General features: G+C 47.6%; 1 protein-coding gene across 1 annotated transcript in view; it reads left to right on the top strand.

Annotated features, from left to right (window-relative positions):
* Window positions 1–25049, top strand: part of TATDN2 (TatD DNase domain containing 2) — a 536295-nt gene that overhangs the window by 281440 nt on the left and 229806 nt on the right. The window contains exon 3 of the mRNA XM_085624475.1: window positions 8386–9906. Coding sequence (XP_085480601.1) covers window positions 8386–9906 — 1521 coding nt within the window. The remainder of the gene's footprint in view (window positions 1–8385; window positions 9907–25049) is intronic.

The raw sequence follows: 25049 nt of genomic DNA, 5'->3' as shown, positions 1-25049 counted from the left end.
ACATGTGATCTACAGCTCACATGCCTCGAACGGATAATGTTACTTTTCCAGTAACCATCTATTCTTGGCATGTAGAGCTGTAGATTCCCATGTGCCCACCCACCTCCCCGGGTACCTGTAGCTGCTGCAGTTCTCTCTTTAGTTTACATACATAAGCATGGCCATCTCTATTTTTTACTATTACTCCCCCTCTGGGGGAAAACAATCTAACAATGGAGTTGATGCCCATGCTCACTATCACCGAAAGGAGGAGTCACCTACCCCGTGACTGGAGAAAAACAAAGTGCAAACATCCGGACCCAACACTAGATGGCAGGAGTATACATAGGATGTGAATCTACAGCTCTACCTGCCAAGAACAGATGCTTACTGGGTAAGTAACATTATCCTCCCTTTGAATGAAAGACTGTCATCTGTATTTTGAAAATTCGTTCTCTAAAGCAGACTCTTTCTCCTTTGGTCAGGGACTTTTTCTCCATCTTAGGCAGCATTGTGTCTTGTTTTACACTCCCAAATAAAAGAAATTCGGCACTCCCAAGATGATGGACTCGGTAAAGCAGGAAGAAACCCATGGAAAAGAGACTGAGCACTCTCAAAATGAGGCTCATTCAAAGGCAGTTTCAAAATAAAGCGTGGGATTTTATTAATACAACACTCAAACAGAAATACTTTCCCAGAAATCAAATGAAACTGGTAAACAACATGCAAGAGTGTGTGTGTGTGTGTGTGTGTGTGTGTGTATATGTATATATATATATATATATATATAATCTACTGGCGGTCGCCAGTAGATAGTTATAGTTAGGACCGTGTTTCCATAGGAAATCTCAAAATTCTATTTTGAATAACTTTGGCGCCGGTTGACGAATCCTCGCGAAATTTTCAAAACTAATGGGGCGCTCCGTTCAGCTCCTACCCTGAAAGTCTCGGGGTGATTCGTCAAGCGGGGGCCGAGGAAAAAGGGGGGTCCCAAAACGCGTTTTCCCCATGCATTCTGGTGAAAATCTGTTCAGTATTTCCGGAGAAAATAGCATTTAAAAGCATATATATATCTATACGCGCGCAGGGTGCGAGCACCCTAACGTGCGCGAGCGTAATTCTGATTGGTGGTTACATGTTAGTCAACGTTCGAATCGGTCGAAATCAGGAAGTGTCGGCCGCCATTTTGTTTGTTTTCAGTGCGAGAGTGAAAAAGGAAGGTGGCGAACGTGAAAAGGGGGCAGGGTAGAGAGTTCCTGACCCCCTAGCCTTTGTCAGGGGGTCCCTGAAGGACCCCAAAGGCAAAACATTTTTTTTTTTTTTTTAAATCGCGGGGGTGCGCACACCCTGAAAAACCCCCCCAATTTGTTATTTTTTTTTAAAAAATAAAAAAAATATCGCAGCGCGACCGCCACTCTATCACAAGGATGATGTCATCAGTGATGTCATGAGTGATGCCACTGACCATGTCATGAGTGATGTAATATGTGACGTCATGTGCAGTGGATTGCGGGCGCGCGAGTTATAGTTATCTGAACTAACTATAACGGGGGAATTTCATTGGTTTTTTATGAGTGAAATATCCACCTAACTATAACGTGAATTTGCAAGGTTTTTTAAATGCTAATTCCTAACTATAACGTGTGTGAAACCTATGGTTTTTTCAGTGAATATATATATATATATATATATATATATATATATATTACCTACTGGCGGTCGCCAGTAGGTAGTTATAGTTAGGACCACGTTTCCATAGGAAATCCGCAACATTCTATTTTGAATAACTTTGGCGCCGGTCGACGAATCCTCGCGAATTTTTCAAAATAGGTGGGGCGCTACGCTCCGCTCCTACCCTGAAAGTCTCGGGGGGATTCGTCAAGTAGGGGCTGAGATAAAAGGGGGGTCCCAAAACGCGTTTTTCCCATGCATTTTTCCATAGGACCTTTAGACACAGCTACAGCCCGAACGGCTGAACAGAGTTCCTTGAAATTTGGCAGAGAGGTAGTCTACAGGTCAAGGAAGTGCCTTGTGTAGGTTTGGTGTAAATCTGTTCAGTAGATTCTGAGAAAATAGCCTTTAAATCAATATATATATATCTGAGCCAGCTTACGGTGCGCTTACCGTACGCGTACGGTGACGTGCGCGAGCGCGATTCTGATTGGCCGTTAGATCTTAGTAATCATTCGAATCGGTCGAAACCAGGAAACGGAGGCCGCCATTTTCTCTCTCGCACTCTGACAGGGGGTTGAAAAACAAAGTGCAAAAACATGTAAAGGGGCTGTTTAGACAGCTCCCAAGCACCTAGCCATGTCGAGGGAGTCCCCAACGATCCCCCAAGTGAAAAAAGGCAATTTTAATTTTTTCGAAAATTTCGCCGATTACGCTTACCGTACGCGTACGGTAATAAATAATAAAAAAAAAAATCCACATTCTCCCCACCCCGTGTGCAAATGCTGCCCGAAGGCCACCATTTGTGCATGGCTTATCACTGCAAAACAAAACATATATTTTACCTGTCACAACGATGCTCATCATATGTCTTCCATGTGCGCACGGTGCGCAAAGCGCATCGTGCGTTCATGGCCCATCTAGCGTAACGTGGGCACGCGAAGCGCGCCGTGCGCACACGGAACTAACTGCGTTAAGTGGGCGCGCACGCCACAAATGGCGTAAAGTAACTTAGCATTTAAAAAAACGTACAAATTCACTGAAAAAACCATAGGTTTCACACACGTTATAGTTAGAAATTAGCATTTAAAAAACCTTGCAAATTCACTGAAAAAACCATAGGTTTCACACATGTTATAGTTAGCTGGACATTTTACTGATAAAAAACCAATGAAATTCCCCCGTTATAGTTACTGTAGGCAACTATAACTCACGCGACCGTAATCCTCTGCTGATGACATATGTGTCTTTATGAAAAAAAAATATTTGTAATATATGTATAGCTAAAATTTAATGGAAGAAGACATGGGCAAAGAAGTGTCTAAATACAGTATTAGCATCAGCAGAGGATTACGGTCGCGTGAGTTATAGTTGCCTACAGTAACTATAACGGGGGAATTTCATTGGTTTTTTATCAGTAAAATGTCCAGCTAACTATAACGTGTGAAACCTATGGTTTTTTCAGTGAATATATATATATATATATATATATATATATATATATATATGTGTGTCTGTGCACAAGCAAGTAATAATAAAACACTCACAAATAAGTGTGAAATGCATGAGTTAAAACACAAGCAAATAATAATAAAACACACGCAAGCAATAATAATGGAAGTCTCACAAGTCAAATACCGGGGAATAAAGCATAAGCAGATAATAATGGAACACGCAAGTCCAATGCAACGTTCACAAGACAAATGCAAGAAAGTAAACTGCCCTCTTGACCACCATGGCACGTAGCCACAGTTGGCGGAGAGAGAATGCCAGTATCTGGAGAAGTATCCAGTCCACTGGCTAACCTAAGTTCCCCATACCAGTCCAACTGCTTTCCAGAGTCACCCAGGTGATCCCCACCCATTCCTCTCCTGAACTTAATACGTCCACAAAGTGTTCAGGCGACAACATAGAACCCCTGGTTCAATCAATGTCGCTCCGACTCATTGTTGTTGATAAGGATTGGGCTGGCACCTGTGGCGCTGAAAGCTCCGACTTCGGTTCTGACGCTGGGGGAGGTCGCGGTGGCACAACGAGCGTCAACCCAGATCCAAGATTGGATTTCTGGGGGCCCAGAGGCCCTGACAGGCCCCTTCCGTTCAAACATGCGACCTCCTAGAACTCTTTGATCTGTGCCGGGGTTTCTCCTGCTCCTGGAAAAGGAGGGAGGTGCGAAGTTGACCCTGGCTCCGTAGAACTGTGCCTAGAGCGCCGGTGTTCATTACCGCCTTCGTCAACGGACGACAGTTGAGGTGAAGATGAAGTCCACTTGGACATCTTCTTGTGCCTCTTCCCTGAGTGTCCCGAAGACTTCGAGTGGGACAAAGAGGACATTGGGCTCAGAGAGCAGTACTGTGACCTCCTCTTCCTCGATAGGGACGGGGACCTCCGCGGAGTCTCGCTTGACTGTGTCCGCTGCCTGGCCGCAAGGAGCTTCAAAGCCCACTCCCGTAATGTCTTAGGAGCCATTGCCCGACAGTTCGAGCACAACTTCGGATCATGATGGTGCTCAAGACACCAGAGGCAGACGAGGTGGGGATCAGTGACCGACACCGTGCAGGGACAGGCCCCCACGGCTTAAACCCTGTTTTCCTCATAGACAGCCTTGCGCACAACGGAAAGAATGTGCAAGTTGACAAAAAGTAGAGAAAAAGCCTGTCAAAAAGCGTCAGAGCGGTGGCGCTTCCCAGATCGGCGCTTAACTGGCAAGGAAAAAAATTAACTGACGTCTGCTCGCCTGGGTGGCGCCTATATAGGAACCATGACGTCCTAGCCGATGCTAACTACGTCACGCAGAGCCGAATGGAGCCCCCTGATGGTGTGCGCAAGTGGTATTGCTCAGCAAAAGATTCTGGATTGAGCCTGACACCTGGGAAATTCAAAGGTAAGGAATCTGCAGCTGGATAGAGTCTCTACCAGAAAATGCGTTACCAAAGGTAAGTAACTTGTTCTTCTGGTCCTCTTGTCTGAGAAGCCCTTTTCAGTCAGCCAGAAGTTGCGCTGGGACAACAAAAGGTTTCCTGTGATGGTGCATTCACTCCACAAGAGAGCTTCTGTCTGCTTGCCAAAACTTCCTGTCTTTAGTACCTTTTACTAACACGGAGAGAGACTTCTAGAAATCCCCCCTCCCTACATCTATTGCAAAACCAAGGCTGAAACTACGGTCCTGTTTCGAGGTCAAGATGGAAGCTGGCCAGCCCTTTGTGTTTTGACTCCTTGACAGAGAAGTACATTTCTCCACGCTTTCAAACTCACATTCCACACGTTCTGTTCCAGGCCAGGCTATTTTGCTTTGTGCTGAGAAGGAAGAAAAACATCCTTCTTTGAAGCTGCAAGAAGGCACGGAATGAAACCATGCAAGAGCACAAAAATGTTGTACATTCAAAATGGAATCAGTTAAAAAACATAGAGTTAAAGCTCACAACAATCTCACAATGCAAGTTTGCGTGTAGCACTACACATGGCCTTCTGTATCTCCCTGGTACCAAGAGCCAAGCTCCACAGGCAACCTCCTCCAGAGTGTTTAGGAGACCAGTGGTGTTAAATGTTAGGAGACTAGGAAGAAAGGATATCGTATGCCCAGCAGCCCCAACCAGTCCTTCTTGTGCCTGTGCAAGAAATTAAACATGCTTCAGTGAGTTCTTTTCTGGAAACCTCTAATAACATCAGTGGATGGATGGACAGCATACATAATGGAGCTATCTATTGAAGATAAATGGTCTCCTGCAGAAAAGTTCTACCATATCAATGCCTTAAAGCTTAGGACAGTTCACCTAACCTTGGAATCCTTTGTTCTTCAATATATGCATTGTCCATCTTGAGACGGATAATACAAATCGCAATGTATTACCTCAACTGTAGGTATCCAGAGTACAGTCAAGGGAATTACTGAAATCTGGAACTGTTCTTGGGCGAGGGACATCTGTGGTAGGTCTGCCAGGTCTTCAGAACTTGTAAGCAAACCAGGTCATCGGGCCCCTTTTAAGAGCACTATTTTCTGCTATATTGTTTCTTTTAAAACCACGGAATCCGGTATTGAAACTTGTTCACCGCCTCAAAACCACCAAATGTAGAAACTTTGCATCCAGATTTCTATAGATTCAGTCCATAGGCAAAAGCATTTTCATAGACTTGTCAAGAGCATTTGCCTATGCCTTTCCTTGGATTCTCCTACGCTACATGTGGCTGCCAACATTAGGCAATGCAAGGTGACAATGAGATTGATCAAGTGTTGTGGTAGAGTAAATCAGACGAACATCTGGTGGTAGAGAGTTCCATATCTTCGGTGCGACAACCGAGAAAGCTCTGGCACCCGTTTTATTTTTGTGGTTTCATTGGGGTTTCAGAAGCAGGGTGTGTGCACTATGCGAGGGTCTGTGGCCGCCTGATTTCTCTAGCTGTTGAGCCAGATATATGGGGGTATTGAAATGTAGCTCTTTGTGTCAAGCATGCAATTTTTAATTGGATTCTTGCTTTATACCGTAGCCAGTGAGGGATTTTAGGGCCGAGGAGATGTGTGTATTTCTTTTTATTCCGGAAACAATTATTGCTGCCACATTGAGGGAGGCTCTTAGAGGGGCCACCTTGTATCGAGGTAAGCCACATAGTGTGGCACTACCATAGTCCAGTCTGGGCAATACAAGAGCTTGGACAGCTTGTTTTAGGTCTTCATGTGGAAGGTAGGGTTTAAGTTTCCACAGAATGCTCAGTTGTTAATTCGCTCCATTGGTGGCAGCATTATTGTGTTCCTGCATATTCAGATGTCTGATTTAATACCCAAGGGTCTAGTAGAGTCCATGATGTGAGGAAAACAGTTAAGGGCTGTAAGAGGTTTCAAACAAAGCTCAATCTTGGGGATGTTATTTGGCGGTGAGATGAGAAGGAATTCGGTTTCGACAGCGTTAAGTTTGAGATGGTTATCCGTGAGCATTATCAATTGCAGTTAACTACATTGTTGGCTTCTAAATTTATACCAATATGTAAGAAAGAACTTGCTTTGATTGTTATTGCTTCCAGGGGTGACAATTAGACTCCAAGGCTTGTGACTTTGGAAAATGGAACCACCCAGCGCTCCTCCATAGGAGTTGCTGGGTGTCCCTCTGAACTCTGTGAGATTATTCCACTCCTTGCTGTCTCGTAGGAACTTTTACATATCCACAGAGAGATCACTTCTGAAGAGCAGACAAACTATAATTTCTGATAGTTTGCCTATTGTTTCTCTGCTTATCCTTACTGTAGTTTGTATTTGTGTATCTTTATAGATTCTCCTGAAGACTTCCCAATTCCATATTCACTACCTGTTCCGACCTGATTCTGTCCTCTGCTTCATGAGTTTCATAACCACATTACAGGTCATAAAAAAACAGGTACCACCAAAATAGGCTCCTACTCCTTCAGTGGCAACAGCACAAGCCATAGCTGAAACAGTTTTTCTGCCATTGAAGCCCACTTTGAGGCAAATGTGCTCAACATCTTTCTATAGCAGCTGTTGATTAAAGAATGTATCTATCAGATAGACTTCCATACAACAACCTCGTAACAGGAAGTGATCTAGACAACAGAAAAAAGCTTGTAATTAAAAAATAAAAGACTTAAAAAAAGAAAAACACTTCCAATAGCTTGTAGGTTCTATGGCATCTTTAATCTTTGTAGTGACACACGTCTGATGGTGAAACACTTAAAGCAATGCCTAGATCATGAATGGAACCAATTCCGCAGTGATAAGCTCACTGTAACTAGCAGATCCGCATTTGTTTCCATGGTGGGTTTAACCAAATAATTCTAAATAGGGTACTCCCTCTTGCATCATGCCCAGGCACTTGGTCTCAGAAGCAGACTTCATATTGGATCAATCTCCTTGAACTCAAGGCAGTTCCTGTTTCCTGTGTACTTTCCACTGTTCCCCTTTATCTTCTAGTGTGTTATATTATTATCCTTATTGTCCTTGTTCCCAAGGGAGACAGACTCCAAGGCTTATGCCTTTAGCAAAGAGAACCACCCAGCACTCCTCCAGAGTTGCTGGGTGTCCCTCTGAACTCTGTGAGACTAATAAAATCCTTGTCGTCTCTCAAGATCCACTTCTGAGGAGTAGACAAACTATAATTTCTGATACTTTGCCTATCATTTCCCTGCTTATTCTTACAGTGGTTTGTATTTGTGTATCTTTATAGATTCCCCTGGAGACTTCCCAATTCCATATTTACTGCCTGTTTCAACCTGGTTCAGTCCTCAGCTTCTCTCCTGTTTTCCTCCGAGCCCTCAAGTTCCCTTTTTTTTTATATGTAACCAATTCTTTGGAAAGCCTTGTCCCTGCAGAGAGCAAGCAACCCCTGTTACCTTGCCTTGTTCTGAAATCAGCTTGCATCTCTGACATATTGTCCCAAACTTGCTAGATCCTTGACATTCAGCCCTAGGTATGCTAGCTTAAACACATCTGAATTTAGCATTCATTTCGAATTATTAAAAACACTTCTGCAGCTTTGCTGTAAAATAAAGACAATTGAAACTTGTCTTACAAATGACGTTCATGTGACCTTTAAAGTACATTCAACAGTGAATTTTGGATCACTCGTATATTTTATGTTTTACAAATTGTAAATCCCATTACACTTGCCTATAATTTGGAGCATTCCATTTTTGTTCTCTCTTGATGTGCATGTGTGTTCCGTAGTTGTTGAAGTGTTGGAAATTCAGTAAGAGAGACACACCCAACTGTTTTCTTTTCCTCCATGTTAGGTAAAACATGGAAATGTGCCATGCGTTAATATGGACAGCAGCAACAGTCACCTTCCAGAGGTTGTGGGCAAAGAGAGCTTGCAAGAAAGTTCTTCACTCGAGAGGAGAAAAACCATTAGAAGTCGGAGTGATCAGGGTTGCCCTGGATTGTTCAAGAGGGCTCTCCAGGATGCAATTGGGAACTCCTACACCAGTCGAGTGAAAACCGCGTCAATCCTAGGGAAAGATTGCATACCACATCAGAGAATAGAGTTAAGCCAGCCAGTGAGTAGCAGGTCCAGGAGTTTTAGTTCTTTTTCAAGTGGTAACGGACAAGAGCATGAGAACAGTCAAGGCGGGAGCTCTAAATTGCTCACAAGAAATGTGTGTGTTTCTAGAACAGCAGGGGAATGCCAGCCAACAAACTTTTATTCATGTCCCTCGTCAGAAGATAGTCCTCATATAAATATTGAGGCAGATCTTGAATCACAGGTCGGCAATTTTCTTTACTCGAAGAGTGACACTAATCCTTCAAGGAAAAGCAGGCTGAACAATACTGCAGTTTTAGGACCAAGACCGAGCAGACATAGTGATCCTGCAGTTTATCGAATATCCAAGGAAAACACACATATTGACCATGCCTCAGAGAAGATCAAAAATAGAAGTACGGCAGTTTATCCGGCATCAAGAGATGATGTTTATAGCAATGTGAGAGATAGCACGCTTAGTGATACTGCAGATATTACTTCATCAAGCAACAACAGAGTTCCTGTATGTGTTACTTCATCAAACAACAGAGATACTGCCACTGCACTTCATTCAACATCAGGGAAGAGTTTGCATAATAGCATTGAAATACGTGCACTGAGGAACAACAGCCATAATGACATTGACGTTTGTTTATCAAATGAGAATGTCTGTAGGAGCTCTATTGGTCTTCCATCAGCACTGGATAGCATGCATAGTGATACCACAGTTTACCCAACATCAGGATTTGGAGATAGTGTCCATTGCAATTCCACAGCTCTACGGACATCAAAGGTAAACTTATATGGTGATACCAACGTTTATCCCACAACTAGTGACAGAAGACACAGTGACCCTAATGGCTATCCATCTTGTCAAGTGAGTTGGCCTAGCAATACTAAACTTTATCCGACTTTGGGGCATAGCAGACCCAACAATACTGAAATTCATCTGTCATCTTGGGAGAGTAATTATAATGATACCACACTTCATTTAACATCAGTGGATATCTCGTGTGGTGATGCTGTGCTTTGTCCACAATCAAAAGAAATCAGTCCTAATGATGCTGCTATTTATCCACAATCAAGAGATAGACCACGTTCCACCCCTGAAACTTGTCAAATATCAAAGGAAATCCTGCATACCAAACTGGAAACACATCAAGTGCCCATAGACAACCACTCTACCCGTGTTACACAGCAAGAGCAAGTTTGTGTTCCCAGAGTTGATAACCATGAAGAAGCACCAAGGCTAGTATTTTTGCATGAAGATGACTCCGATGATGACGATAGAAAGGTGAGTTGCTCTACGTGTGTGTGTGTGTATATATGTATATTTATGACTGTGTGTGTGTGTATATATATATATATATATGTGTATATATGTATAATTGTATGCATGGTATTATGGATTTTTTTGTGTCACAAATACTCAAATTTTATATCGGATTACATTTACAGAATGGTTAGGGTAACTCATAATTTTCCAACAAGAGCATGCATGGTCCAGGCAACAAAATTGGATGAGATAACAGTCACAAATTAAAAACCTTTATGCAGCTACTATAATCAAATTTACAAGAAACTGCTTATTGTTTTTGTTTTCATATACTGTTTATTACATTTCACAATCCTCTGGGGTCCTTCTCTGGTCCTTCATTTCCAACTCAGTCCTGTGTTTTTACATTGCAGTAGCGTTCTGCCAGTGTTTCCTCGCTTCCTAGGACCTCTCATATTACTATCCGCTCTCCGGGCACGGCAACAGAATATATTTCCTAATAAGTTTCTCCTTATCAGGGGTGGGAATCCGTCCCAGCAGAAAAATATAAACAGTGGGTTGTAACTCTCAACCACTGCTCTATTAAGGCTCTCCCAACATATCTCGCCAGAAGGGCGTCAGGGATGTGCAGTGCCACACCACGTGCAGGAAAATTGCTGTGGGGCTACCGCTGCGGGCGCAGCAGTCCATCCGAGTATTGCATACAGTATGCATTGTTTTGGGTAAGCGATACGCCTGATGTATATTATTGTATTAGATCAGTTTAAATCTCACGGTAAAGCTATCAGTTTTCATCCCTTCATGCACTCGCTCCCAATCTCGAAGATAAGGGTTCCTCCAGGGCCTCATCCCATTTTGAGTGCACCCTAGGAGTCGTTCCTGGAAGGTCGTTCCTTAATGTTCAGTACATATGTGATATCAGTCTATGCCCTCCTGCCAGAGTCAGGAGTGCAATCAGTGTATGGGAGGCCCGTAACTCCTCCCGGAAACAGATCCACGCCTCCTGTGCCTTTGCAGGTATCTTTGTGTATTGCAGGTACTCTCCTGTATCAAGTGCAAAGGACGTTGTGGCATCCTCCCGCGTGATAAACTGTCCGCCGGGGTATAGGTCACTAATTAATTTGCAGCCCCCGTCCCTCCACTTCTGGACAGACATCATGCCAGCTAGCCTCACAAACTGTTTCAACGACCATATTGGCATGTCCCATGCATACGAGGCTCGTCTTATCACTCTCGTGACCACCATCTCCCACACCCTACACACCTGGCAAATGACAAAGGGCGTGTCTGTAGGCACCCTTACAGGCATACTCTCCGCCATGGGGACCGGCCCGAAGCCCCTTTTCCGAGCTCGATCCAACCAGTGGACAGTAGAGTTCCATGTTTGGGATCCCCAGGCCTCCCAATCCCAGGTTTGTTTAGCATTATCAGTCCCATTTGCTTCCTCTTATTTACCCATAACAGATCTACAATAAGGCTATCTATTTCCCTAAAATATTGTCGAGGATCTCCGTGTGTGCCCTGTAGGGTATGCAGACAACTGGGGAGCATGATCAACCTTACTATGGTAGCCCTGCCAATTAAGGACATGGGAGGGGTCTCCAGAACCGATCTGAAGCTTGTAAACCTTCCACAACACTGCCAATGTAAAGGTCCAGAATTTTTTGTTCTGTGCAGGCAATCCTGATTCCCAGATATCTCACACCTTCTGACCCCTAGGGGAGTCCTACATGTGTGGGAGTTGCTCAATTGGAATCCCAGCCAGCTCTACCATAAGGAATAGTTGGGATTTTATGTGATTGACACGAAGCCCTGATGCCTCTCCAAATGCCCATAGTGCGTTCAGGAGTATGAGGACAGAATACTTTGGGCGTTGTCAGCATATAATGTAACCACATCCGTGGTCTCAACCACTGTGATCCCCCAGGGGCCCAGCGTACTACGCTGCAGTTCCGCCATCTGCTCCACCGCCAATGCAAACAGAGGGGGGTGATAGAGGATACCCGTTTTGAGTGTCCTTATGCAATCTGAATCTGCTCAAGACCTCCCATCCTATCCTCACCCTGGCTCCCGGGGTCTGTATAGGATAGCTTGACCCAGGTTACGTACTTGGGAACTAGCTCTACTTTCTCCATTACTTTTCAAAGATATTCCCAATCCACGGAGTCCAACGCCTGGGCTGTGGTGCATGATAAATGTGCAACAGCCGCCTCAAATTGTACAGGGCATTTCTCTGCGGAATAAATCCACACTGGTCAGCTTGAATTATGGCCAGGAGATGAGACAACAAACGTGCTGGCAATATGCCACTAAGGATTTTAACATCCACGTTTAAAAGTGACAGTGGGCGGATCGAGGAGGCTCTGGTCAGGTCCTTGCCTCGTTTCTCCACCGGCACTATTAGTGCTTCACGTATAGTGTCTGGCAATCACCCCTTCTGGAGAGCCTCGTGGTAAATCTAGAGTAATATATCTGCCACTGTACTTTCATATCAATGATAAAACTCTGTGGGGAAACCAACGCCCCCTGGTGTCTAAACTGTTCTCAATCCTCTAATTGCAACAAAAATCTCTTTGATAGTAATGGGCATGCTCATTGAGCCACTGTCATCATCTGCAAAGTGTGGGAGTTCGATCAAGTTTAGAAAGGCAGCGTCCCAGTCGCTTGGCCTAGCTGCTCTCTCAGCATGTGTCTTACATAAATGGGACCTGAATAACTCATTATTGGCCAACTGTGTGTTGATTAAGACCCCCTTGTTGTCTCGGAGCACCAATAGAGGGGTTCGTAATTCGCGCTGGCTAACAAGTAGGGCTAGCATTGCTCCTTTTTTCCCTTCAGCATGCAGTCTCTGACAGTACGCCGTATATGTGTGTTTCTCCAGTCTGTCAATTGTCTAACATCTCCCTACGACATTGTCGGAGGGACGGGCGGAAACAGAAGCGAGGATGCCGTATGGATTTAATAGTGAGATTTATTTAATGGAATAAACAATCCCAAGGTAGTAGGGGAGGCAGCTCTAAAGTCCCACCGGAGCAGTAAACAAAACACAATCTTGACCAATTTCCCATAGCCACGGAGGTCTGCCAGTCGTAGGAGTTCTCTTCACTTCTGCGGATGTCTGCTCGGGTCCCGAAGTTTAACTAAACAAAAAACAAGAAAGCAACAGCAGCAGTCAGTGATCACGCTCTATTCGTTACTATGAGCTTCCACCACAACTCCTGTATCGGTTTGGCCTCACTTGTAGGACCTGAGGAAGACCCTAGGGAGTTACAGGGCTAACAACCCATTTCTGTCCCACCCCCTCCTGCCTTCCCTCCGCCCGGGTCATGTACCGCTTTCTGTCGCAACTCTCCTAAGTTGCTGCAGCTTATGCGCGTCCCTCGGGATCCACCTGTCCTCCGACCACACCTCGGGATTCTCTGGGTCTCCGTCACTGTCGTCTTCCGTCCTCGCCTCCGCGGCGTCTGCAGGTACACTCTCACTACCTCTTGTCTCGGTCAAAGTCTGTCTTCCCAACGCCTTCCCACCGGATACTGTTTCTTCTGGTTTTATTGTCCAATCCCCGGGTTCTTCCAGTTCTCCTGATTGGTCACTTGGTGTTTACGTTCCGCCCCGCCACAGAACGAGCATTTCCGGGCTTATTCTTCTGGGCTGTGCATAGGAATGAAAGTCTTGTGTTAATGTTGGTGTTTCCTTCCTGTGTTCACTGTCTTCGTTCAAGCCATGGCAGTAAGGGACCCATAAGGGGGGACGGGGTTGATGTCGTGAGCGCCTACGGGGTTTAGGGGTGCTTCCTCACATCCACAGTTGCCATTCCTTGAGTCTGGCAGGCTGGGTAGAAAGCTTCTTTTCTATGTCACCAAGGCGTTTCTCTTGGTTGCCCAAATCTATCCATTCTAGCTGGTGCCTGACGCTATACGTGGCCTTAAGATATACACCCCTGAGGACTGCCTTTAGTGCATCCCAGTCAAGTGCTCTACTTCCTGCACTTTCCCAGCTTTCATAAATAGTGCAAGAGCACCTCTCCCACCTCCTTCACAAATGAGAATATGTCAACGGCTCCGTCCGCAGCCTCAAAAGCCCTACTGCTGGATGACTATGCCCCGTCCCCAAGCTCATCAGTACAGGGGAATGGTCTGACAGGTTGCAAGCTAAATAGGAAATCATCTTCACTCCTTGCGCCATTCCGTTCGATACAAAGCAATAGTCTAAGCAGCTGTGTGTCCCCGCCACAGGTAGTTCAACAGGAGTACACCTTCCCTCTTGGGTGTCCCTCCCAACAGGTATTAATCAAGTTCAGGCCCTGAATCATCGCTCCTAATGCACTTGTCATTTTCGGCTTAGTGTGGTCTCTTGGTGCCTGACAATATCTGCCGCTGGGTAGGCCGCTGCGGCTGGCATCACCCCCGCATAGAAGTCTGGCCAATCATTATTAGGAACATAAACATTCAGCAAACACATCTCATGGCTGTCCAAGGTGCCATACAGAAGCACAAATCTCCACTCTCGGTCAAGTAGTTGCCCTTTGTGTTGGAATGGAACCCCAGGGCCACCCAGATTAATGCACCTCTGACATATCCTTAGTAGGAGGTGACATATAGTTGTCCCCTCCACCTTTCTGGAGACAAGGGATACAGTCCTCACACGTGTGTTTCTTGCAGGAATGTCTTATACACTTTATAGTGCTTCAAATAGGCATACACTTTGCGACGTTTCTCCAACTGGGATAAGTACCTGATGTTCCACGTCATAAGTTTGGAAAGTCACTTGACATAGACAATCAGTGTCAGATCAGACATAAGCCCGGCCCAACCGGACCCCCATGCCTACATCAGCCTCACAAGGCAATTCAGGGGCCAGGACCTCCAAACAAAAGAGCAGCCTACATTTCCCCAACACAGTAAACTATTTGAAACAAAACAACTTCCCAACACCCCCGCAGTAGTGCCAACTCCCCCTGCCCAGTAGTAGGCAGGTCTGGAACTTGCATCCACCGCCCTATTCCCATTAACTCAAAACTAAAACAGTTCCCCTCCGCCAAAAACTCTGTGCCTCGCTAGTGGCGAGGGCCCAGTGGGAGTTGCGAAGCTGCGGCACTCAAGCCACTCCCCTTTGTCCATACCCCTCTTCCCATTGACTCCACTTGTCCTATTATAGTGTGCAGGGAGTAGATACATATTGCATATCCCAGGCCACCTCGCCCCCCACCTAGGAGCAATTCAATTGTCACACCCCACCTTTTTGTTGCGTCCGTGAGCCATCCCTCCAGGAGATGTGTAACTCAGTCCGTAGTGCCTCTAGATAGCTGCAGTAGGTGATCGCCCAGTTCTACCTTCCTTGACCAGGTCCAGTACTCACTGTAGAGAGTACAGATGCTGGTCCTTCCTAAAATATGTTCAGTCACTGCCTGTTCATGGGTCACTCGGTTGTCTGTTATATGAGTCTCGCGAGTCAGGCACAATGTCGGTGTACATGAGGGTGCCGTCTTGGCAGACCACAATCTTTCCTGTCGGTTGTGTGTCGTCCAGGCTTTTTGCATGTTTTCTCTGTTTTCATAAGCGGACCGATTGTCTCTGTGACCGGCGTCGCCAATCTCCCCACAATTTCTCTGCGGAGACCCCTGGCCAGGGTACCATTTGCTAGCCTCTTCCAAGGTGAGGAACAACAGTTCCTTTCCACTATGTACAACAAGTTGTTTTGCTGGGAACATTAGTCTGTATTTCAGATTAAGGTGTCTCATACGCTTTGACAGCTAGGAAAGTTTTCAGTTGGTTCTGCACCTTTTCTGTGTAGGCCAGGGAGATCGAAATGGGCTTCCCCTCAAACTGTGGAGTACCCTGTATTCGAACATTTTGCAGGATGTCATCACAGTCCCTAAAGTTGAACAGGCTGACAATAAGAGCCCTCCGCTTTGCTCTCGGCCAAAGCAGAGGCACCAGAACTTAGACAGCCGTCTGGGGAGCATGTTAGCTATCCAGTCTTCCAGAAACAATTCCACGGAATGTCCCTCCACCTTCTCGTGGAATCCTATGAATGGTAATTTGTCCTGGCTGGAGTGTCCCTCAGAGTCTTCTATTCTTTCATCCAATCGTACTGTCAGCTTCTACATTGAAGACACAGTATCTTGCAGGCTGGGAACCTCCTGCTGTTGGGCTCCCACATTCTCCTTCTTTGCAGTGACCCACTCTGCCACTTTTTCAATTTTTACTAAGTATACAACATAATTCGCCTACATCCAGTGGCCGGCTAAGAACAAAAAAGGGGGAGGGGAGCTGGTGGAGGGTGGGGGTAACAGAGGGTATCTCAAAAAGAGGGTCAATGAACAAAACCTACCATGCTCGCACATATGTTAATTTCTGTTTAACAACCCCCCCCCCCAAGATGACAGTTTAAGTATCAACCTATATGCCAGACAGGAGACACATGGCCCGTTGGTATAGTGGAAGAGGAGAGTTCACGGAACGTAGTGGATAGATATTTAAAACCGGGTCCCCACATTTTCTCGAATTTAGGTAGGGTATGATTTACGACTGCTGTTAATTTTTCCATTCTTAAGTCTTAAACTTGTGTGTCGAATACGTGTGCCTGGTGTATGTCCCACATTTTGATAACAGGGCTTGTTACACTGTGCATAGTGTCAGGGTGATAGCTCTCCGCCTAGGGGAACGTAGTGGATATGTTAAGGCATTTGGCAACCCCAATAGGATATAACTGGGAAAGTGGGGTAGTTCGGTGTCAAATATTTCATCAATATCTGCAGGTACGTCCACCCAATAGCGATGCAGCTTGGGGCAGTGCCACAACAAGTGGGAGAGTGTGCCTGAGTGGTTGCAGTGGCACCAGCACAAATTAGTCTGGTCCTGATCTAACAGGGCGTGTATGCGGGGTGTGTGGGTCTGAGAGCATAGTCTGTGGGCTAGTAGCTTCCCAGCTTTATTACACCCTGCCGAATATTTCTGCCTTGTGCGGAGGTCAGCATATTTTGCTGCTTTCATGTCAAGAGCCCGGAGTTGTTTCCTAGCAAGCTCAGCACACTTAGCCTTGTGTTCCCCTTTAAGCTGCGCTGCTATGGCTCTATATGTTCCCCTCACTACTGCTGTAAGGGTATCCCACAATGTCGCTATTGCTGTGTGTGGTGTGTTGTTGATGGCGAGGTAGTCCATGATGGCGCCCTTCACCTCTTCGACTGCAGAGTCATAAGATAACAGTTTATTGATGAGGTGCCACATCCTGGATCCCTGGCTACTGGCAGGGAGGTGCAATGCGAGTTGGCTGGGGGAGTGGTCCGAAAGGGAAGTTAACTCAATGTCTGCCTGTGTCACCACTGGGAGTGGGGAGGCCGGAACTAAAAAGTTGTTGATTCTGGCATAAGACTGGTGCGCGGCTGAGAAGAAGGAATAAGACTGTGTGGAATTGTGTATTGACTGCAAGCGTCGATTAACCCTGCGTCTGCTAGCCACCAGACATCTTGTGCCTCCCCTGCGGCGGTGCCGGCTCTCTGGCTGTCCTTGCCATTCTGGCGCCGCGGGGTGGACCACGGGTGTGCATTGCCTCTTGATGTCTGTTCGAAGGAAGCGGCGGAGGCTCCTGCACCCTTCCACATCCTCGAGAATTGACACGGATGACCGATGACACAGACCCCTACTACGTAATAATAGTTCCACATCACTTGGTGCTTTTTTTTTCAAGTTTCAATATTTTGCTCAGTTACCACATGCCACCATGCTCCATACCATGTGGAGGGAGAGCCCCAGTAGGGCCCGCCCTTTGTCGGGTCCTATCCAAGGAGGCATCGGATACTAGATTAAAGTCTCCCTATATTAAATCTTTTATATCTGGTGTAGTGAGAATGGTACCAACCGCTTGGCTCATAAAGGGCTCCTGGTGGTCATTTGGTGCATAAAGGCATTCAACAGTGAAAGTGCAATGATGGAGAGAGATCCGCACAGATAGCATGCGGCCCGTGATTTCCAAGTGTGTCTGGAGGACCTGTCCCTGAAAGTGGGTGGATACTAAAATTGCTACCCCAGCTTTTTTCCCTGGCCCTGCAGACCAGAACTGGTGGTCAAACCATTTTGACTGCATGCGGCACCAGTCTTTTTTTTAAATAGATGTGTCTCTTGTAAGAGACATATGTTACACTGGGCAGCCCTCAGCTTGGCTAATAGCACTATTATCTTTGTTGGCAAGTTCAGGCCCCTCACCTGGAGGCTAATTATCTGCTCCATGTAGTGGTATAGGTGCTGGTAGCCATAGAGGGCTCAAGCTGGAATTTACAATGTCTTCCTGCCCCATTGCGGTGTTGAGGTGTAACAGTGTTGCATAGGTATGGAGCATGGTGGCATGTGGTAACTGAGCAAAATATTGAAACTTGGGGGGGAAAAAAGCACCAAGTGATGTGGAACTATTATTACGTATTAGGGGTCCGTGTCATCGGTCATCCGTGTCACATCTCGAGGATGTGGAAGGGTGCAGGAGCCTCCGCCGCTTCCTTCGAACAGACATCAAGAGGCAGTGCAGACCCAGCATGGCAAGGACAGCCAGAGAGTTGGCACCGCTGCAGAGGCACAAGATGTCTGGTGATGTAGGGCCCTTTCAATCTGGCACATATCCCAGACTCAGTCACTCATCCTCTCGCTCTGGGGAATCGTCACGCCCAATGAAGTTCTGCAACAGCGCAGATCTCTCCCTGATACTCTCCGTCGTGTTCGGCTTACTCAGCTTCTTGTGGAGTCGGGTTTTGGAGCGCCTCCGATGGTCGTGCCCTCATGAAAGTGTCTGGGAACTCCTAAGTTGAGCCAAGTCATCCTGCTCCAGGTCCACCTATACCTCACCCCCTTGTCTCTCAAGATTTCAGTGATTGGTTTCATATTGCGAGGTCATTGCAAAGGGATGGGAAATAAATCGTGGAACAGGTAGACCTTGATTCCTTCAAAAGAGATGTTGGGCTGGTCCCGCACTGCGTTCAAGATGAGCTCCTACTGGCGATAGTTGTATAGGCAGGCAGGTGAGGATGTCATGTGGAGTGCCAGGCGTCCAGGAAAGGCGACCCGCTCTGTGTGTACAGTCCAGGGGATATTCTTCCCCCTCCAGTTCTGGGGCGAGGTGACAAAATATCCGTAGAACGTATTCCTCCAAGTGGCCTGCATCTGCCTGCAGCTGGCCCCCCTTAATTTGAATGTTAGATCTGCAGGACCTGTTTTCTAAGTCTTCCAGATAGTAGTTGAGGTCAGCCTTATGGTCCTTGAGTTCTACAATTAGACTGCGATACGCCTCTAATTCTGCCACTCTGGGATTACTAGACTTTTCCACGGAATCTACCCACTGCTCCAGTTTGCCCAATTTGTGGCACAGCTCCTTAACGTCTTTGGTCACCTCTATATCGTCCCTCATTGTGCTGAAGAGGGCCTCCGTAAATCCACGAGTGACTGGGGCATTGTCATTCGCATCTTGTCCCCCTGCTGGTACCGAAGAGGAACAGTTTGTCAAGACTGAGTCCTGGACCGGCCCTGTCAGCTTGGTGGAGCTTTAGATGAGGAGATATAATACTGGTGTCCTTTTTGGGCCTGGTGGATTACATTCTGTCCACTTCCAGCGTTGCCCTCCAGTTGTGTTCCTGTCTGTATGCTCTTGCTCCATCATCACCAGTAGGCCGGATAGTCTCTCTCCCCACCCATGCCCTAGAAAGGGGGGAAGGGGCTTGTGTAGCAAGAGATGGTTGCGACCTCTGGGGGCTCCTTGGGAGGTACAATCCACCTGGACCCCTCCTCCAGCTGCCAGTCTCTAGGTGCCCAATACAGAAGGTCCCGGTAATCACCCCTTTGCTGATTGTGGTGGTGGGTAGCTTCTGTGTTCCCTCTGTATTTCAGGCCCTGAATGACTAGAATGATCCCACACTTCATCCCACTGCCGGGAGGGCTCATTACCGTGATGACGCGCTATTGTCTGGGGCCTCCTGCTCTACTAGGTGACACTGCCGACTAGTCCTCCAGTCTCTGTTGTTTGTGGCGGGCACCACCAGTCTGTCACCTACGTCGTAGCTGTCTGCTGGTGCTCTGCTCCTGCAGCTCGTTCTCTCTTCAGGGCTTCTGTCTGGTAGCCGCGCCCCCCCCCCCCCCCCCTCCCCCCTTTCTGACTCCGGCCCCCAGGGGGGTAGAAAGAACAGATTGCCCCCCTCCTCCCCCCCCCCCCCTTCCCCCCGCCTGCGAGGAAGGGGGAACCCAACTGCAAGCCATTTGACAGTCCCAGCATCGCCGTTCTCACTGCTCCCTAGATGTGTGCAGCCTGCCGGCCTCCGCTGCGCACCCTCGCTGTTCTCTGGGGCGCAGGTGCATCTCCAAAGAGCCTCGGTTTCTTTATTCGCTACTCCGCTCGACCATCTTCTTATCGGGCCTCCGTCTGTCGGGTGATATGCGCCTCGTTGCTGTAGAGTCACACCCGGCCAAAAACGTAGCTATGCGTACGCACGGCACCCCTCATAACCGGGCTCGGTCCGAGGGTATAAAATAAAGGGGCCAAGGTCGCACGTGACCTTGCAGCCGAACAGCAATTCAGTGTGCCTTCCTGCGCCGTACCTGAGCTGTGCCACTGTCAGACCCCAGCTCTCTACAGTTGCCACTCCTCATCCCAGCTGCGCGGGCTGCCGGTCAACACTCTAGTCTGGTCCGTCCCCGCACCAGCGCCCCAGAGCCGGCCAGCTTCACCAGATCCGCCAGTTTACAAATCGGCCCAGCGGAGCTCCGCTGGACTGCTCCGGCACGGGTGCGATCTTCGACACGCCCCCCCAATTTTTGCACATCTACCATTAATGAATTAACATCAGTTGCGATGTATTCTATCTCGGTTGGCAGTTCCTACTGGGAGTCCTTTATCGCCGTCATCCAGTCTGCAAATGTCGGGCCACGCTCTGCCTGTTCTGCACCTCGGTCTCCCGGGTCCTTGGCCTGGTCCTACCCTAGTCTTTTCTGTTTTTTGGCAGATTTATATAGCGCACTCGACCCAAAGGTATTGGAGCGCTTTACATGACACCAGTTACATTACACAAGTACACATTAATTTTTGGGAATTTTTTGGTAGGCAGGGGAAGATTAAGTGATTTACCCAGAATCACAGGATATGGAGTCGACCCCAAGGCACGAACCTTGGTTTCTGAGCTCCAAGGTAGTCAATCTAGCCGTGGGACCACAACCTCTCCCAGTCTTGTCACCCGAGGGGCATAGTATGTGTATAATTGACAATCTTGTTCGATTGGGCTGAACTTGCTTTCTTGTCTTTCACTATGAATGTGATGGTACTTGCGGCATGCCCAGCAATCCGTTACCGGGGCGCCCTTAGACATTTTCCCCAAGAGAGTTGTTCCAAAGGGCTAAGGGCTCACCGGGTCCCATTATCCCGGTTCTAGTCTCTAAGGGTTCCCAATGCATACTCAGGGGGTCGACCTCTGTATGGTCCGGACTGATGTGGACAATGATCTCTCACAGCAGGGCCAGCTGGTTCGCTCTGGTCTAAAGTCTGTGCATGGGTAATAGCCATGGGAGTCAATAGCTGCTCCTCACGCTGGGCACTTGTATATTCCACTATAGGCACACTGCGCCACCCATATGTTTGATAGGAGGGGCTCATCTTGGTTTCAGCCGATGTCTTTGTGTGTGTTTGCACCATAAGCGCCCAACAGTCCAGCCAGATGGGTTATATGACCCTCTACCTTGTGGTCTCCAGTGCCAGGGGTCAACTTGTTTCACGGCCCAGCTCTGTGCGGTGTCTGCGGTGGCCTGGGTGAGTGCGGCAATCACAACTTCCCGCCTGCTTCTCCTCCAGAGTCACAGGCCTGGTATGCCCCCAGATTGTGTTCGTCCTCTGGATTGCCACAGTTGGAAGAATCTCAGGAGCTCTCTGTCCTCCGGCCCACATGTGTTGTATTTCCTTCGAGGGCTGGCCGTCCGGGTTAGGCAAGCAGGGGGGCCAGTCGTCTCTGCTGTCCAGCCCGAGCATACACACCTCTCCTTGCCCTCTAGACCGTCACTGTTCCCCGGCTCTGGTACCCTACCTCGCCATCTGACACTGTCATTTACATAGTGCCAATATCTGCAATGCACCCCACTTGCAAACACAGCAATACCATAATAAAGAATACTCAAGACACACTGGTTGTTGGAGAAAACATTGCTGCAGGTTTATTTTGCATAAGAAATATGCCAACATGGTGGGTTAACTTACGGGCGATCCAAGGGCAGGCAGCAGTGACACCTCTAAGCTGCCCTGCCCACCTGAAGAGCCAAATTGCACCGAGGGCTAACCAATCGGTGCTAATAATTTGGGGGGATTACCCCTTACATCCTGTGGACCACCAGTCCACCCATTTACTCACGCCCCTTGAGGGGACAGAGCGTATCCAGGCAAGCCCCCGGTTGCTCAGGTTTACAACCGCCGAAAGGAATAACGGGGCGCTGTCGTTCCTCAAGGGTCCTGCCGTAAGGACTTCCAGGGGTTATTTGGCATTTGACCCTTCTTGTGCTCCTGAAGAGGGTACCCCTATGTACCATTCAGCCTCTGGATCGCCCTGTAACTCAGCCATAGCTCTGGGCACACCCAGGGACCCCCACTAAGGCAGGCATTCTTATTTACACCCTGCTGATTCAAGGGCATCACCCAGGTCCAACGGAAACAGGTCCATGCCCACTTAGACAAATGGACCCCATCCGCATCAAAACATCCCGTGGTCTTGGCATGCAAGAACCCGTGTCTGATAAAACCAAAGCCCCTCTGTTCCATTAATTTGCGCATGGCACTGTTTACCCTCCTGCGAGAAATTTCAACAGCCTCTCCATACCTGGCCCCAAGCCTAACTAATGGTGATGTGACCTTGGACCACCATAATTCACATGCCCCTAATTGGTTGCTTAACTTACCACTTGTGGGTTTCATGGTTTGTAGCAGAACCTTTCTACCCATGAAAGTGAAGTCATTGCCTCCCAGATGGATGACCAAAATGTTAGGGGCGGGGATCTGCCTCCCGCTTGTCTGTGCCGCCGCTTCTTCAGCAAGCTGTGCCAACACATGCCTGGGAACCCCAACCAGACTATCTCAGTGAGGAAAACCCCGTTTGCAATTCCTGCGTTTGGCTAAGTACGTTAATCTAGCGATGCAAGAATGGCCAATCACCCACACCTTTGATCCTGGTAATATAAAGAAATGCAGAGTTGCAAACACCTTCTATTGAAAACCCTGCACACAATTTCAATCAAATACTATGCAAGATTGAACATGATTTGCTCAGAAATCACACTGCACACAGTGCTCAAAAGTGCACTCTGCCCCTGGGGACTTCACAGGCGGATGTAAAGCTTGAAACACTGAGACTCCCATTGCCCCACCTGCCTGATGAGGACTGGTGACATGCCAACCTTGAATGCTGAAGTAGCTGCCCCTATCCTAAAGGAATGGCTGCAAAAACGCTTGTCAGGTCCCGCATTACCTGTCAGTACTGCGAATGACTTCATCCCTTGTTCCACCTGAACTTAGTAAGGGGTGTGCAGTCAGCATGGATAAATAAGTAGCCTCCCCCAGGGGGTTGAAGGGCTAAGTAAGCAGAGACCAGGCCCATAAGGCTGTACCTCTTACCTCCCAGTGGATGTAACCAGATCACCTTCCCCAGCCCCGACTGGTCTGTTTTGGATCTCTTAACTAAGATTCTCAGGGATTCTCCTGTGGCCAGGGTATCCTGTCCCCCTATTGCATTCTCAGACCTATCCTTATTAGACCCGGCCACTAATTCACTTATTCTCAGAGCCCCAAAAATGCCAGGCTGAAAGCTGCTGAGACGAGGGCGGCTTTGAAAGGAGAAAGGGTGGCCCTGTGTGCTACATAGATCATATCCTGTAATGTTCTGAATTCGATGGGGGACCTGGAGTCCTTTAGCGCTGCCCTGATGAGGAATGACTTTGTGGGATCTGGCTGGAACTTCAACTTAGCATAAGGACTCACTGCAGCCAGGTGGCCTGAAACCCAGGAATGACTCCTGCCCTGGTCCTTCGCCCACACTATAAAGGTTTTGGACCTTGTGTTCCAAGAATGTTGTCCTTTCCTCTTAGGCCCCACCCACCTTGCAGACAATCGCAACGCAAGCTTTGTAACTTCTCCTGGTCCCTGGTGCTAGGAAAAGCTCGCCTATCTCCCTTAATCGTTGTTCTACTTAAGAAGGAACCATTATGTCTTAACCCCTTGTTTCCCAAAATTTTGTGGGACAGCAGCACACTAGTTAGATGAGAGCTTCCACCCTGCCTAGCTACCCTGGCGGGTAAATTCTTTGAGCACCTATTGCAGTCACCGCACCCATTTTGGAGTGACAACTTACGTAGCCCGCCAGGCTTGCTTCACTGCAGGATCCCGTTACCCGCCCTCCCACTTACAGGGTGCACATCTTTTATGGACAAAAGGAAGACCTATTGAAAACCCACTCTATTGTCGTTGTTTGCCACTGTACCCATCTGCCCATATGTGGGCACATGTAAACGCCTATAGCATTGCAGGTCCACCGCCCAACCCTCTAATGCACTATGCCCTGCGCCCCCAGTATTCTGCTTAATCCATGACCATATCGGATGCAAGCCCCTCACCTTTTGATTGTGATTTGGGTGCTGTGTCGCTATGCTATGCTGATGCCCCACCTTGGCGTAAGTCGTGCAATTCCAAACTTATGCTGAAACATACCAGAAGCCAGCAAATGGCTGGGACAGGAGGAGAACCATATGTATAGTGCCCTGCCCTTTCTCGAATAAATGAAGCCAATCTTTTACTATCTTGTAACCTTTTTGTGCTCTAAACCAGCTTCTCCCCAACTCCTGGAACCACAGCACACTTGTTGATGAAAACTTCCAAAACCTGCATAGCTACAGGTGAGTAATGTCTAGCTTAACTGAAGCTTAACTGTGGTGTGTTCTGAACTGTTATGTGCAACTTGTACCCTGCTTTTAGAGGCTCCAGTTCGTCTACAGTGTCTGTCATGAAAAAGGCAGACCCAACCGTCCGTTCTACGTTGGTGACTATCCCACTATGCTGTGTGACGGCACAACTATAGATGAGCTTGGAAATATATGACATGAAGCCAGGGTGGCCTCATGTATTTGCCATGTGTCCCTCCGTTCTTACAGGAAATCTGTATG

This window comes from Triturus cristatus, chromosome 9 (genome assembly GCF_964204655.1).
Source record: "Triturus cristatus chromosome 9, aTriCri1.1, whole genome shotgun sequence".
NCBI classification, from domain to species: Eukaryota; Metazoa; Chordata; class Amphibia; order Caudata; family Salamandridae; genus Triturus; species Triturus cristatus.
The sequence above is the reverse complement of the archived record's forward strand: the minus strand, read 5'-3'. Positions and strand labels throughout refer to the sequence as shown.